At 44.1% G+C, this 15032-nt stretch overlaps 1 protein-coding gene across 1 annotated transcript in view; it reads right to left on the reverse strand.

Annotated features, from left to right (window-relative positions):
* The window catches only part of LOC146385420 (uncharacterized), a 30147-nt gene extending 15417 nt beyond the window's left edge, over positions 1-14730 (reverse strand). The window contains exons 1-4 of the mRNA XM_084931099.1: positions 14542-14730; positions 13042-13105; positions 11623-11690; positions 11188-11310 (exon numbers count right to left, since the gene is read on the reverse strand). Coding sequence (XP_084787225.1) covers positions 11188-11310; positions 11623-11690; positions 13042-13105; positions 14542-14635 — 349 coding nt within the window. The 5' untranslated portion in view covers positions 14636-14730. The remainder of the gene's footprint in view (positions 1-11187; positions 11311-11622; positions 11691-13041; positions 13106-14541) is intronic.
* Between the last annotated feature and the right edge of the window lie 302 nt (positions 14731-15032).

Raw genomic sequence — 15032 nt, forward strand, 5'->3', positions numbered from 1 at the left:
GTTTAGCGTCTGCTTTAAGCTCAATTTTGTATTCCCCCTCCATTCGGCCTAACCCACTGAATAGTTTTGGAAACTGCTGCTTTACTGCCTCTACCGAAGTGAGTGACACTGCTTCTACTCTGGCCACTAACCCAAGTGCTACACTTGCTGAGCGGCTAAGTAACCCTTGCGTCAGGTCTGCTACTACATACACAGGCTGTACTGTAGTTTTGCTTAGAGTGCTCAGGTTAGCAGTAAATTTCCCTCTAACTGCTAATGGAGACATTCCCGCCCCATACAGTTTCAGATCTGTGGGTTGCAGCTGTGGTTTTTGTGCTAGAGCATTGTACTCTTTTTCAGGCAAGACGGTTACGTCCGCTCCTGTGTCAATTTTGAGCCAGCAGTTTACATTGTTAACTTTTATTTTAGTCAACCACGCATCCTCAGTTCTCTCTGAGGCTACTGTTCCCAAAAATGCTACCTCCCTTTCTTCACTGTCACCACCTGCTGCACGTATTTCTCCCACTGCCCCAGACCTGCACACTCTTGCATAGTGACCTTTCTTTTTACACTGATTGCAGAGTACCTCTTTGGCTGGGCACAGGTTCTTGCTGTGAAAGGGTGTCTTTCCACATCGGTTGCATTGGCTTTTCACATTCCTCTCTGTGGTTTGTGGCACAGTCTTTCTTGGTTTAAAGTGTTTTATTTTTGCTTTAATGATGTCCACGTTACAAAGATTTTCCTGCTTGAAGTTGTTTTTAAGAAGATCCTGCTGCTTCTTAACAAGCTCACTTTGGCGAATCCGTATCACTGCTTTTTCTAACGTGAGCTCTGCGTCCATTTGCAGTTGCTCCGAGAGCCTCTTGTCTCTTATTCCGACAACGAGTCTGTCTCTTATCATTTCACTGTGCAGCGCCCCGTAGCCACAATGCTCAGCCAAGGCATATAGGGATGTAATAAACCCGTCTGCAGTCTCTCCTGCTTCTTGCTGCCTTTGGTTGAACTTTGCACGTTCAAAGATAACATTTCTTCTTCTTCTGCCTCGAGTTTGTCTTTGAGAGTGTGGTACTCACTCGCCTCCTCTTCGGTCAGGTTCAACGAAGTGATCACGTCTTCAGCTTCATCGCCCATTGTATATATCAGAGTGTTAACCTGGTTTTCGTCCGATTGTAGCTCGAGTCCGGATGCTATCCTGAACCTCTCAAAGCGTCGGATCCATTTCGGCCACTCTTCTGGCTTTGAAAAGTCGAACTTCGGCGGCGGTGATACTTGGAAGGCTGCCGGCGCGGCTGCCATGCTGCTAGTCGCGAGATGCTAGTTAGCGTTTGCTAATTTGTTAGCTTAGCTCGTACTGTTGCTGTTAATGCAAACTTGCAGGGCGAGTTCTCTCCGGTGAGAAAGCTTCCGTTTTCGTGACGTTCTTCTTCCCTCCAGAGTACTTCTGACACCATGTTTTGGTAGATCTCGGGTTTATAATAGCAGCACCATTAACGAGACTGGGACAGCTCTGTCTTAACGTGGCAACTCTGTTTATTGCCAAGCTGCAACAACAAATACACACGGCACAACCACCAGAGGGTGCTGCATGAACCATTGAATTAGTCCTTACCATAACATTCAGAAGTCCCTCCTTGATGGATTCCGGTCAAGATTGCCCCGAACCAAAGTCACCCACAATCCTGAGGCCAAATCTACCCATCAGGGAGAGTGACCTGCATCCTCCTGAAGTTCAAAAAGTAATCGTTGAACACATTGTAAGAAAAAGTGACTGTAACACACATCCACATTTTCCCATCAAGCTTCACCCATTTTCAGGAAAAACCCCAAGACCCAGTAATGAGACTACGACACATGGCGATCACATGCTGAGCTTCTCAGGAAAGATTCCACTCTGTCTAATCTTCAGAAGTCTCGGAAAATGGTTGAGAGCTTTTTCTCCCCCGCAGCAGATATTGTCAAAAGGCTAAGTTCTGAAGCTACCCCTGAAACTTACCTTCAACTGCTGGATGCAGCCTTTGGAACTGTTGAAGATGGCCAAGAACTTTTCGCCCAGTTTATGAACACTCTTCAGGATCCTGGTGAAAAGGCTTCGTCTTACCTCTGCTGCCTCCAGGCTGTTCTAAATCTTGCTGTTAAGAGGGGAGGAATTGCTGCTGAAGAAGCAGACCTCTCTGACCTCAACCTAGAAGAAAAGAAAAGTCACCCTCCAGCATTTGCAGAGCTCTTGTTACAGATCCATACTGAAGAGGATAGACATGCAGTCAAGGTCACACGCATGAAGAAGCACCTAGGCTCAAATCGACAGCAGGCCGTTACTAGCTCGCAAAGCACATGTGCCTGCAGCCAGCAAGTAGTGATTCCTCCCGAGTCCAACACATTGGCGGAACTCAAACAGCAGGTGGCATCTCTTCAGAGCCAGCTTACCGCGCTGATGTCAAAGAAACCCCAAAAGGCCTCGAAACCCAAGGGGAGCGCTGAGCACTCATCCAGCCGACCAGTACCACCTAAACTTAACCCTAGAGCAACAAGCTGGAAGCCATCCAATCCAAAACAGAACGCTAGGCCAAAAGCCTGGTATTGTTTCAAGTGTGGTCAGGATGGCTATATTTCCTCAACTTGCACTAACGAACCAAACCCCACTCTCGTTGATGAAAAAAGGAGTCATTTAAGAGAAAAGCAGCGTCTTTGGGATGCAACAGACCATCTAACTCCCAGTGAAAATTTTTAGATGTAGCCTCAGTTGTAGGGCAAACTGAGGCTGAAGCAGCTCACCAGCGCCCTGTTAATAAAGACGCTACACCTAAAATAAGTGTTGCTTTGAACCAGTGTAATGTCAGGAAACACCTTTCGAAGGTTTCCCCAAAACTGATAGGTACAAAGACTACATGCCAAGTGATGATCCAAGATAAACAGTTTAACTGTCTGATTGGCACAGGTTCACAAGTGACTACGGTTACCAAGTCCTTCTTTGATCAACATCTGTTTGAAACACAGATAGAGCCACTGTATGATCTATTGGAAGTTGAAGGTGCCAATGGGTTACCCGTGCCTTATTTGGGCTACATTAAAATCACCATCACCTTCCCAGAACAATTCCTGGGGAAGGAGTGTGATGTCCCAACGTTGGCCTTAGTGGTCCCAGACAGTGGAACATCTGGCTTTCATGTACTGATTGGAACTAACACCCTTGATGTGGCATATAACATGCACAAAGAGAAAGGTCCAGTGATCCACAACACCTCAGCAGATGGCTACAAGACTGTGCTGAAAGTATTACAACTGCGACATAAACAATGTCACGACAGTAACATTGGAGTGGTGAGGATGCATGGGAAAGAGAAGAAAGTTGTTCCGGCTGGAGAAACTGTTGTTTTAGAGGGAACCGTAGCACTCAAGGGATTCCAGTCGGAGAAGTGTGCCATTGTGGAGTACCCTACATCATCTCTGCCTGGAGGACTTCTAATAAAGGCCTGCCTCCTCAACATACCGACTAGATCCCCATGCAGGCTACCAGTTGTGATTTCTAATGCATCTGAGCGCGACATCACTATTTCGGCCAAGAGCGTGATTGCTGAGCTCAATGCAATCCAGGCCATTCTACCGCACAAACAGAGTGCGACGGAGGGTCAGGAGCCAACCAAGCTACCTGGATCCAAGTCCCCTGATAAACCTAAACTGGTCTTTGACTTTGGGGAATCTCAAATTTCTCCAGAGTGGAGAGACAGGATTGTGGAAAAGCTGAATGGCATGCCTGAAGTCTTTGCCGTGGATGATATTGACTTTGGGAAAACAGATAAAGTAAAACATCACATCAAGCTGTCTGACCAAACACCACTCAAGCACAGGGCCCGGCCGATCCACCCAAACGATGTGGAAGCCGTCAGAAAACATCTTCAAGAACTTCTTGATGCTGGAGTGATTCGTGAGAGCGAGTCTCCATTTTCATCTCCCATTGTTGTGGTCAGGAAGAAAAATGGTCAAGTTTGCCTCTGTATTGATTACAGGAAGTTGAACCTGCAGACAGTGAAGGATGCGTACGCATTCCCAGGGATGGACGACACCTTCGCAGCACTCTTTGGTTCCAGGTGGTTCAGTGTTCTCGACCTCAAGTCTGGTTATTACCAGATTGAGGTTGATGAAGCTGATAAGCCCAAGACTGCCTTTGTCTGCCCGCTTGGTTTCTGGGAGTTTAATCGCATGCCTCAAGGAGTGACGAACGCCTCAAGGAGTGACGAACGCCCCAAGTACCTTCCAGAGGCTGATGGAAAAGTGCATGGGTGACATGAACCTGAAGGAGGTCGTAGTTTTTCTGGATGACCTGATAGTCTTTTCAAAGACTTTAGAAGAACACGAAGCCAGACTCATCAAGGTTTTCAACCGGTTGAAGGAGTATGGGCTGAAGCTGTCTCCAGAAAAAAGCAAGTTCTTCCAGTCTTCAGTTCGTTATCTGGGACATGTGGTGTCGGAGCGGGGAGTGGAAACAGACCCAGAGAAGATAGCAGCATTAAGGACCTGGCCAGTTCCTCACCGCCTAAAAGAGCTGAGAGCCTTCTTGGGATTCTGCGGGTACTATAGGAAGTTCATCAAAGGCTATTCAAGCATAGTAAAGCCTCTGAATGATCTGACATCGGGGTACCCACCTGTTCAGAAGCATTCCAAGTCAAAAGACAAGAGTGGGCAGTACTACCACCCAAAAGAACCATTTCTGGACCGTTGGACACCTGCTTGCCAGCAGGCCTTTGAAATGATTATAGACAAACTGACAACATCCCCAGTTCTAGCCTTTGCAGATCCCACATTGCCCTACATCCTACACACGGATGCAAGCTCCACCGGCCTCGGAGCAGCCTTGTATCAGGAGCAGGAGGGGCAGCTGCGTGTTGTTGCCTACGCTAGCAGAGGGTTATCACGTAGTGAATCCCGCTACCCGGCTCACAAGCTCGAGTTCCTGGCATTGAAGTGGTCTGTGACAGAGAGGTTCAGTGACTATCTGTATGGCAATCAGTTTACGGTGGTCACTGACAGTAATCCTCTCACTTACATACTTACTTCTGCCAAGCTCGATGCAACCAGTTATAGGTGGCTGGCTGCACTCTCCACCTTCTCTTTTAAGCTCCAGTACCGCCCTGGGAAACAAAATGGAGATGCTGACGCATTGTCGCGACGCTCTCACGGCAATCTGCGTGATGACCTACCATCTCAGAAAGAGTGGGACAGGATACGTCGTTTCACTCAACATCACCTATCTGACCCAGGAGACATTGAAGTGGTTAATCCAGAGGTCATTCAAGCCATTTGTGAGAGACAACTTATCTATTGCGCCGACAATGCAATGGACTGTGATGGTAGTATCTCCCTCGTTGAAAGCCTGGCCATTTCTGCAGATGCGGTGCCTGACAGTTTTGGGCATGAGGACGGGCTTGGAGGACTACCCATCATCCCAAACTTTTCAGAAGAGGACCTCAGAGACAAGCAACAAGCTGATCAGTGCATTAAGCATGTCATTTCCCAGATTGAGCACGGAGTGAAACCACCACCTAGTCTAAGAACCAGAGGCGGAGCCAGACATTTGAAACACCCGGGGCTTAGCCCTAAAGGGTAGTATGCATGTGGGATTTTTTTTTTGGGGGGGGGAGGTTAGAAATGACTGAAAGATTAATTGGCTCTGTTTTGAGTTTTGTTAAAAAAATGACTTCATATAGGGAAAAATATATATCACATATGCAGGACACCTTAAACTAGTTTTTTAATTAAGCAGCAAGGCAGAACAAAGTCGGGGCTGTATCAAGACACGAGGACTAAACCCCAATTCAACCAGACCCAGAACTGATCCGGAATTAAAACAGGACTACAACAGTTCAAAATCAGGACTACTTAGGATTTAACCAAGACAGAACCAGAATCAGAACTAGATGATAGTAGCACTAAAAATCATCATAGACCTGCACTACACCTATTTTTTTAATTTTACCAAAGTCCACTATTTAGATTCAGAAACATTTATATAATTATTTAGCCTTGTTGTGCAAACAAGCCTGCATAACTTAATGAATGTAGAATTTGAAAAATAGCAAACCTAAAAAGAAACACTAGGTACGAGATACATGAGTACCTATGATACGGTGATACTTTTGGTAAACAACCATTTGACTAACATGTGTGTCTCACCTGCTCTTGTTCCATCTCTGTTCTGTCCTCATTCTCCATCTCCCTCTCTGTTCCTCTCTCTCCCTCTTTGTGCTGACAATCATCAAATATACAGTTGAAACCAGATATTTACACACTCTTCAGATCAAAACAAAAACACTTTTTTAATTGTAACATCAAATCAGACTAAATGTTTATTTTTTTAGATTGATAAATATAAAAAACATATTTGTTAACTTTAAGAGTAAAGAGAGAAACTATCTGTATTTCTTAATTGTAAATGGCACCAAATTGTATTCAAAATTGAGCCACACTTATGGAGCTCCACAATTCTTTTTCTGGTGTTTTGGTTGATGTCTCTTGATTTTCCCATTTCAAAGAAACAGGCTCTGTGTTTTGCCTTATATGCATCCACAGGTGTGCCACCAATTTACTCACATGGACTCTACTAACCTATCAGAAGCTTCTTAAGCTCAGAATGGAATCGTCTGGAGTTTTCTTATTAATTAACAATAAACTTAGTGTATATGTACTCCTAAATTTGATGAAAGTGATAAAAAATAGACAGCTCTGTCTCTCTTTATTCTGACATTTAACTAATTCAAAAGATATTTCAATATTTATTTATCCAAAACAAAACAAGTTTACTCTAAATTGATGTTGTACAGTAAAAAAAATGTTCTTGTGTTTTCCATAAAGTGTATGTAAATATCTGGTTTAAACTGTGACTATACTGCTGTGTATTGAAGTTCCTCTTGTTTTGCATAGAAATATACTGAACAACATACAAAGCATAATATATAAAATACTACCAGAGTTTTTTCTTTTAAAGAAGCCCCTTATGTCCATTCTTGTATATCAGTGCATTACTGAAACCGATTTATTTAGCCGTGGAGGGTAACAACTGAAAATATGAAATAAACACACATGTAAGCTAAGACTCTCTAAAGAAACAGCATTGTTGTTGTTCGGCTTTTCATTTCGCCATTTGTTGATTCACTTGAAGAGCAAGTAACGTAATATGGGTCAAGTGGTCAGTTTGATATCAATCTTTCATGATACACCGTCATATTTACATTATTTGTACAGTACGAATGATTTGCTTTGGTACCTGGTCAAACTTCAGTTCTCCTCTGTCTGCCTAGCTCTGTTTCTCCAACAGCGCACTCGTAGGCAGCAGCTGCCCCGCCCCGCTTAGTGCCTGAGCTCGGATCATACCAATATTAGGGGGGATTTACGCACAGTCGTAAATTCCCACAGTGTGCACTATGTGCTTCGAATATTGTGTGTAGTTTTTTGCTTTATACAGTTGTCAGCCAGGCATCTAACTATGAAAAAATTACACTCCAAAAGACCCCGGGCTTCTGAAAAAACAACCCGGGCTTAAGCCCAGCAAGCCACCCTCCTGCTCCGCCACTGCTAAGAACCGAGCTTCCAGATCTGCCTCTCTTGTTGAGAGAATTTGAGCTCCGAGATGGCATCCTCTATAGAACACGCCTAGAAGAGGGACACCCACAACATCAGTTAGTCTTGCCTGAGGAACTTCGGGATGTGGTTCTGAGAAGCCTGCACAACGACATGGGTCACATGGAAAAGGAACGCACAGTGGATCTAGTCAGAGCTAGATTCTACTGGCCAAGAATGGCTTCGGACATTGAGAAGAAAATAAGGACGTGTACCAGGTGTGTGTGCAGGAAAGCTCTACCTGAGAGAGCTGCACCTCTGGTGAATATAACAACGACACGACCACTCGAATTAGTATGCATGGACTTTTTGTCTGTTGAACCGGACAGAAGCAACACAAAGGACATCCTCGTGATCACTGATCACTTCACCAAGTATGCTGTAGCTGGACCGACACAAAATCAAAAGGCTCGAACAGTTGCAAAGTGGTTGTGGGACAATTTCATCATCCATTATGGATTCCCAGAGAAGCTGCACAGTGACCAAGGTCCTGATTTTGAGTCGCGGTTGATCAAGGAACTCTGTCAGATTGCGGGCATCCGCAAAACACGAACAACACCATACCACCCGAGGGGCAACCCGGTGGAACGCTTCAACCGCACTCTATTAGACATGCTTGGCACTCTGGGAAGTCAAGAAAAATCTCACTGGAAGGACTTTGTAAAGCCGTTGGTCCACGCGTATAACTGTACCAAGAGTGAGGTGACTGGGTTCACACCTTATGAACTAATGTTTGGACGCCAGCCAAGGTTGCCTGTCGACCTCGCATTTGGGTTACCAGTGAAAGAACAGCGACACAAGTCACATTCCCAATACGTACAGGACCTTAAATCTCGTCTTGAGCAGAGCTACAAAGTTGCCACAAGGACTGCTGCCAAGGTAGCTGAGAGGAATAAGATTCGGTTTGATAAGCGAGTGAGTCCTTCTGCTTTAGGCGTTGGCGACAGAGTACTCGTCAGAAACGTGCGTATTCGAGGAAAGCACAAGGTCGCTGATAAGTGGGAGTCCACAGTCCATGTGGTAGTAAAGAAAGCTGGAGACCTCCCAGTCTATACAGTTAGACCAGAGAATGGTGAGGGTCCCAAGTGCACGCTGCATCGCGACCTCTTACTCCCATGCGGATTTCTTGCTGCACCAACGTAGGAGCGTGTTCAGCCCAAACAAGCTAGAAAGCCTAGGACACGTCAGAATACTCCCAACAGCACAACGGAGCTTGACCAGTCTTCAGACGAGGAGGACATTGTTCCCATTGCCTGGTTCGAAACACAGCCAGTCTCTGAGACGACTGGGGGTGCTGCAACGCAAAATGCCCCAAGAGACCTAGGTTCCAGTCACGCCAAGAATAACCTGACATCAATCTCCGCTGAGTCAACGGATGTTCCAGAAGGTGCCAATGTTATGCCTGATGCCACATCAATTTACCATGAAACAGATCAATGTGGCGATGAGCAGACTCCAGATGATGGTCAGACCTCACCTCCTGCTGCGGACGTACCAGCACCTGAACTCCATGAATCTGTGGGAGAAGCAAAGATGGATGATAGTGCATCCACTGAATCTGAGAGACAAAGGATGCTGCTGGATAGCAGTTCAGGAGAAGAGGAGTTGCTTAACGAGGTCAAGGACTTAAGTGAGGACCAACCTAAAGACATCCCAGTCCTCCCGGACAGGTTGGAGGATGTGATGAATGATCCTGGAACTGAAGGACAAGAGGAGAGTGGTGAAGTAGAGGAACGAGCTAACACTCATATCCATATTAGGAGGTCTGAGCGGGATCGTCAACCACCAATGAGGAATGACTACACTGAATTGGGGAAACCAATTAATTGTAAAGTCTTTCTTCCAAGGGTTGACCGCTGCGTGGAATGACATGGTAAATGAAGGTGAAGCACCTGCTCCTTCTCTTGCCTTTCCCCTCAAGAAACATTTGTGTGAACCTTGTCATGCACAGGGACGTGCAAGAGTTCAGGAGGGGAGAGTGTAACCCACATCAGATTTGTGGGTTGAGCTGCTGAATAAGGTTGGAGGTGTAATTTTCCCTCCCCGCCACTAGGAGGCGAGTATGCCTTGAGATGACTTTCTGTCAGTCAACATTTCCTGTTGTGAAAGCCATTACTCACGAGGCAACCGCCAAATTAGCTGAAAGATCACGGATCTGAAATCTGTGAGATACGGCCGTGGGAAGCTGCTTCAGCCGGGCGAGTTATCTCACCACAAGCTCCGATTGGTTTTGACCAGGACTGGATCATTCGTGATCTGAACCCTGTGGGTTCAGTGGCGAGCCAATCCCAAGAGAGCGACTGTAGATGGACCAGAGTACGGTGTGGCCAGCCGTGGGATCCATCTTCAGTGAACCTCAGGACTATGGCTGTATCCCAATTCAGGGTCTACAGCCTTAAAGTACGCAGCCTCAACGATCCTCAAGGGCCGCGTACTTAAAGACCGCTAAGGCCGGAAGTGCGAGGCTTGTGAAATGGGACGGTCTAGCCTCCGTTGCGCTGCCCAGGTTGCCTAGCAATCATGATACTAACAGCTGGAAACGTTTCATACAGCTTTGTTTGACAGAAATGAAGGAGAAAATTGTTCATTTGTTTGTTTGTTTCTACATGAGCTTTGATCATTCTCTGTAAGATTAAGGTCAGCTATTGAACGGCGTATATTTTAAAGTAAAGGCTGTAAAACCAAGTTAGTACAAACGTCACTTATGTCACATAACTTTGCCGACATGTGGCCAACAGTAATGTTTTAATGTTCTTTGTTATTAAACATTTGCACATAAATAAGTGACATGATATTCAGTACTTACTTAAAGTTTACTCTTCGGGCGCCCCTCATTCGCCGTTTTTTTCAGAAAAATTATCCACACCCACCGCCGCGCTATGCATTCTGGGATACATTGGGCCACGAAGTCTACACCGCCACGTCCTTAAAATTCAGGGAAATTAAGGACGCATTTGAGGGCCGCATTTCGAGCAGCCTTCGAATTGGGACAGCCTTCGTCGTGTCGCGGTGACGTAATCGGCCTTAAAATGCGGCCTTTAAGGCTGCAGACCCTAAATTGGGATACAGCCTATAACTACATTCCTTAACACAGATAAGACTAACACTTTAAAAATCTACCCGGGTAGTGTTAGAACCAGTGGACAGAAACACACACACACAAGGAACTCTAATTTCTCTTTCCAAAGAGAAGTGGACTGAGCAACAGGAGCGGAAGCTCTTTAATTGAAACTCTTTGGAGAATTTCCTTAAAGAGGATGTTTGGTTTTGATTTTATTTTTGAGCCCTTTAATGTGCGTTTGTGCACTTTAGGAAGCCGGCTTTAGACAGGCAGGGTTTGTAAACTTTACAACTTTCAATACAGTTTCTATTCAAATCACATCTTATCTATCATTGTGTGGTTCCTTCTCTGCTGATCCTTTCAAGGCTCCATAGTCTTACCTAGAACTTTCTGATACTAGTCCAAAGTTGTCGAGACAATAATTTAATGCGTATCTCATATTATTTAATTGTAATACCTGTTACACGTGTCTTGTTTGTGGATGCTTTAGCATGAACTTTGAGGTGTAGAAAACTCGGCTCTGGTAGAAAACTTACTGCAGTTTTTCTCATCAGCGCCGTTAGTACAGTCGGCTTTGCCGTCACATTGCCAGTGTTTTGGTATGCACTGGCTCATGGGATCGCCACAGTTGAACTGCGAATCCAGACAGATTTTGACTCCTGAGGAGAGAAACATGAAGCGTGACTCATTTCACGTGACCGCAGAGAGACACAGCTTTTTGCTATTATGGCGTAAAGCTAAACAGTCATTTAGTTGTAGAAGCTGCAGTGACTTTGTTAATGTGTTTCTGATTCACTGTGGTGACAGTTTGATCCAAAACTAAATATTTTTCATTTGAATTGTAAGTTAGTGAACTTGCTGTGTTTTTACTGTTTTCTAAATATTAAAGAATTATCAAGAAATTGGTCAGTCAAGCATAAAAAAACTCAAGAATCCCAAGTGTAAAGTGTAGCTGATATGTGATAACATACCACAGCTAGCGGGCAGCTCATCAGTTCCATCACCACAATCATCATCTCCATCAGTGCTAGGACCAATTCTGTTTACATTATACATGCTTCCCTTAGGCAACATCATTAGAAGACATAGCATACATTTTCACTGCTATGCAGATGACACCCAGCTCTATCTGTCCATGAAGCCAGATAACACACACCAATTAGTTAAACTGCAGGAATGTCTTAAAGACATAAAGACCTGGATGGCCGCTAACTTTCTGCTTCTTAATTCAGATAAAACTGAGGTTTTTGTACTCGGCCCTGAAAATCTTAGAAATATGGTATCTAACCAGATTCTTACTCTGGATGGCATTACCTTGGCCTCCAGTAACGCTGTGAGGAACCTTGGAGTCATTTTTGACCAGGACATGTCCTTCAAAGCACATATTAAACAAATATGTAAGACTGCTTTCTTCCATTTGCGCAACATCTCTAAAATTAGAAATATCCTGTCTCAGAGTGACGCTGAAAAACTAGTTCATGCATTTATTACTTCCAGGCTGGACTACTGTAATTCATTATTATCAGGATGTCCAAAAAACTCACTGAAAAGCCTTCAGCTAATCCAAAATGCTGCAGCAAGAGTACTGACAGGGACTAGAAGGAGAGAGCATATTTCTCCTGTTTTGGCTTCCCTTCATTGGCTTCCTGTTAAGTCCAGAATTGAATTCAAAATCCTGCTCCTCACATACAAGGTCTTAAATAATCAGGCCCCATCTTATCTTAATGACCTTGTAGTACCATATCACCCTATTAGAGCACTTCGCTCTCGCTCTGCAGGCCTACTTGTTGTTCCTAGAGTATTTAAAAGTAGAATGGGAGGCAGAGCCTTCAGTTTTCAGGCCCCTCTTCTGTGGAACCAGCTTCCAGTTTGGATTCGGGAGACAGAAACTATCTCTACTTTTAAGATTAGGCTTAAAACTTTCCTTTTTGCTAAAGCATATAGTTAGGGCTGGACCAGGTGACCCTGAATCCTCCCTTAGTTATGCTGCAATAGACGTAGGCTGCCGGGGGATTCCCATGATGCATTGAGTTTTTCCTTTCCAGTCACCTTTCTCACTCACTATGTATTAATAGACCTCTCTGCATTGAATCATATCTGTTATTAACCTCTGTCTCTCTTCCACAGCATGTCTTTTATCCTGTCTTCCTTCTCTCACCCCAACCAGTCGCAGCAGATGGCCGCCCCTCCCTGAGCCTGGTTCTGCCGGAGGTTTCTTCCTGTTAAAAGGGAGTTTTTCCTTCCCACTGTCGCCAAAGTGCTTGCTCATAGGGGGTCATATGATTGTTGGGTTTTTCTCTGTATCTATGAAGCGCCTTGAGGCGACTTTTGTTGTGATTTGGCGCTATATAAATAAAATTGAATTGAATTGAATTGAATCACAAATCCACCTGCGGGTGATGCACCTCCCATTTCCGCACTTAAACTGATTGGCGTTGCATCTGTAAGTTGCATCTGTGAAAGACAAAAATCACAAGTGGAGTTCAGTGTGACATGAGGACAAACTGCCACCCTGGTTTACATTCAACATCACCAGATCCTCTTATCAGCACTCATCAATAAGCTCAGACCTTATTGGCCATGTTAAAACCTGTGATCATTCCCCCTAAAAAATGTTATTACTGTGCAGTTAATGAATGACTGAAAAATACACACGGGGGGGGGAATTACAACTGAAGGCCACTGAAGTTCAGACAAACAACGGTGTAAAAAAACAACAACAAAACAAACCCAAACATGCTAACAAAGGAAATTTGTTAATGTGCTACTCAAAAATAGAGTCAAAGACAGTGACGTACGGATAAGTGATGCTGTAAAAAAGGGAGAGAAAAAACAGGTTTTACTTATTGCTTCACTCAGGAAATTAACAAATTAAGTTATTGACACTGTGTCTCATGTTAGAACTAATCAAAGTGACTTCAATATAAAGTATTTGGACAAAGATTTATTCCCCCGAAGTCATTCACACCAAAGCAGCTGAAAAGAATTCACAATGGTTTATGCTTTCTGACTGGACAGTCACAATTGCTCAATATTTAATTAATTATTGAGTTATTTATTGAGCAGTATATTTCACTTTTTCACACTGAGTCCTCGGGGATATACCACATGTAGCAGGCTCAATGCAGTGCCATCACCTGAATCATCACTTCTATCACAAATCCACCTGTGGTGGTGCACTCACCTCAAATTCCCATTCTGCAAATGTAGGTGGCATTTATCAACTACACAAATCACAAGTGGAGTCCAGTGTGCCGTGAGGACAAATTGACAATTAACATCACCAGTTTGTTATCAGCAATGATCTCTCCATTCATACCTTGCTGAGCATTTGTAGTAACGTGTTGGACATGTGCAGAAGAGGCATAGCGGATATACTGGACAAAGGATGTTGAAAGTACAGCTGCCAAGCAGGAGGAAAAGAGGAAGACCACAGAGAAGATTCATGGAAGTAGTAAAGGAAGACGTGCAGAGGGTTGGTGTGATAGACGAGGTAGGACAAGGTGAAGGCTGATGATCTGCTGGGGGGGCTGATAAAAGAAGCAGCCGAAAGAAGAAGACAACAGTGTGTGGGTATGAAGCTAAACTGTGCCAAATATAACCGTTCCCCATAAAACTATTTGACACTATAAGCCAAGCTGGTTAAAGTAGTTCAGCAGTAGTTCATGCATCAGTTTACACCTTGAAATTAAAAAGTCTGATTTCAAGGTGTTTCTGACTAACAGACAAACATCTGTCCTAGAAGGAAAGCTTTTTTCTTTTTTGCATGTAAACAGATGTACTCTTGGTTTTATCACACTTCTCCTTTCTGCATAAGTTTTAATAAAGCACATCAAATCTATTACAACACAGGAGGAAAGAAAGAGTTGGTGAAAAGTTCAATTTCTTACCAGTTTCAGACGAACAATGAACAAGTGTCAAAAGACACCAGCAAGCAGACAGTCCTGCGAGTCCCTTACAAATCTTAGACATGTCGTCTTTCATCTTCTTTTTCTTTTTCTTTGACAAGAATAAAAAGATGACTGTGAGCAAAACTATATAGAGAGCCTCAGTCACATGAGTGTTGCACCAATCCCAGCTGGGGTATTTGAAATTGGCAGCAAGCAGCGCTGAGCCCACTCAATGTGCTTATCTTCGTCCCAACCAGTGGGTTTTCCTCTCTCTCTCTCTCTCTCTCTCTCTTTCTGTGTAAACTGACAAATACCAATGAATATACCTGTATGTTTTATATTGTTGCTCACAGATTTAAAAGGCGTTTTTGGAAACAGTTTTTTTTTATTGGCAAGAAGAGTTATTGCTGTAACACGGGCTAATAGGCAAAATATAAAAGAATGTTTTTCTACATTAGTAACAACACCCCCGAGAGTAAAAATCACTTTTT

The sequence above is a fragment of the Perissodus microlepis genome, chromosome 6 (genome assembly GCF_051167445.1).
Source record: "Perissodus microlepis isolate ML-2025 ecotype Zambia chromosome 6, ASM5116744v1, whole genome shotgun sequence".
Classification (NCBI taxonomy): Eukaryota; Metazoa; Chordata; class Actinopteri; order Cichliformes; family Cichlidae; genus Perissodus; species Perissodus microlepis.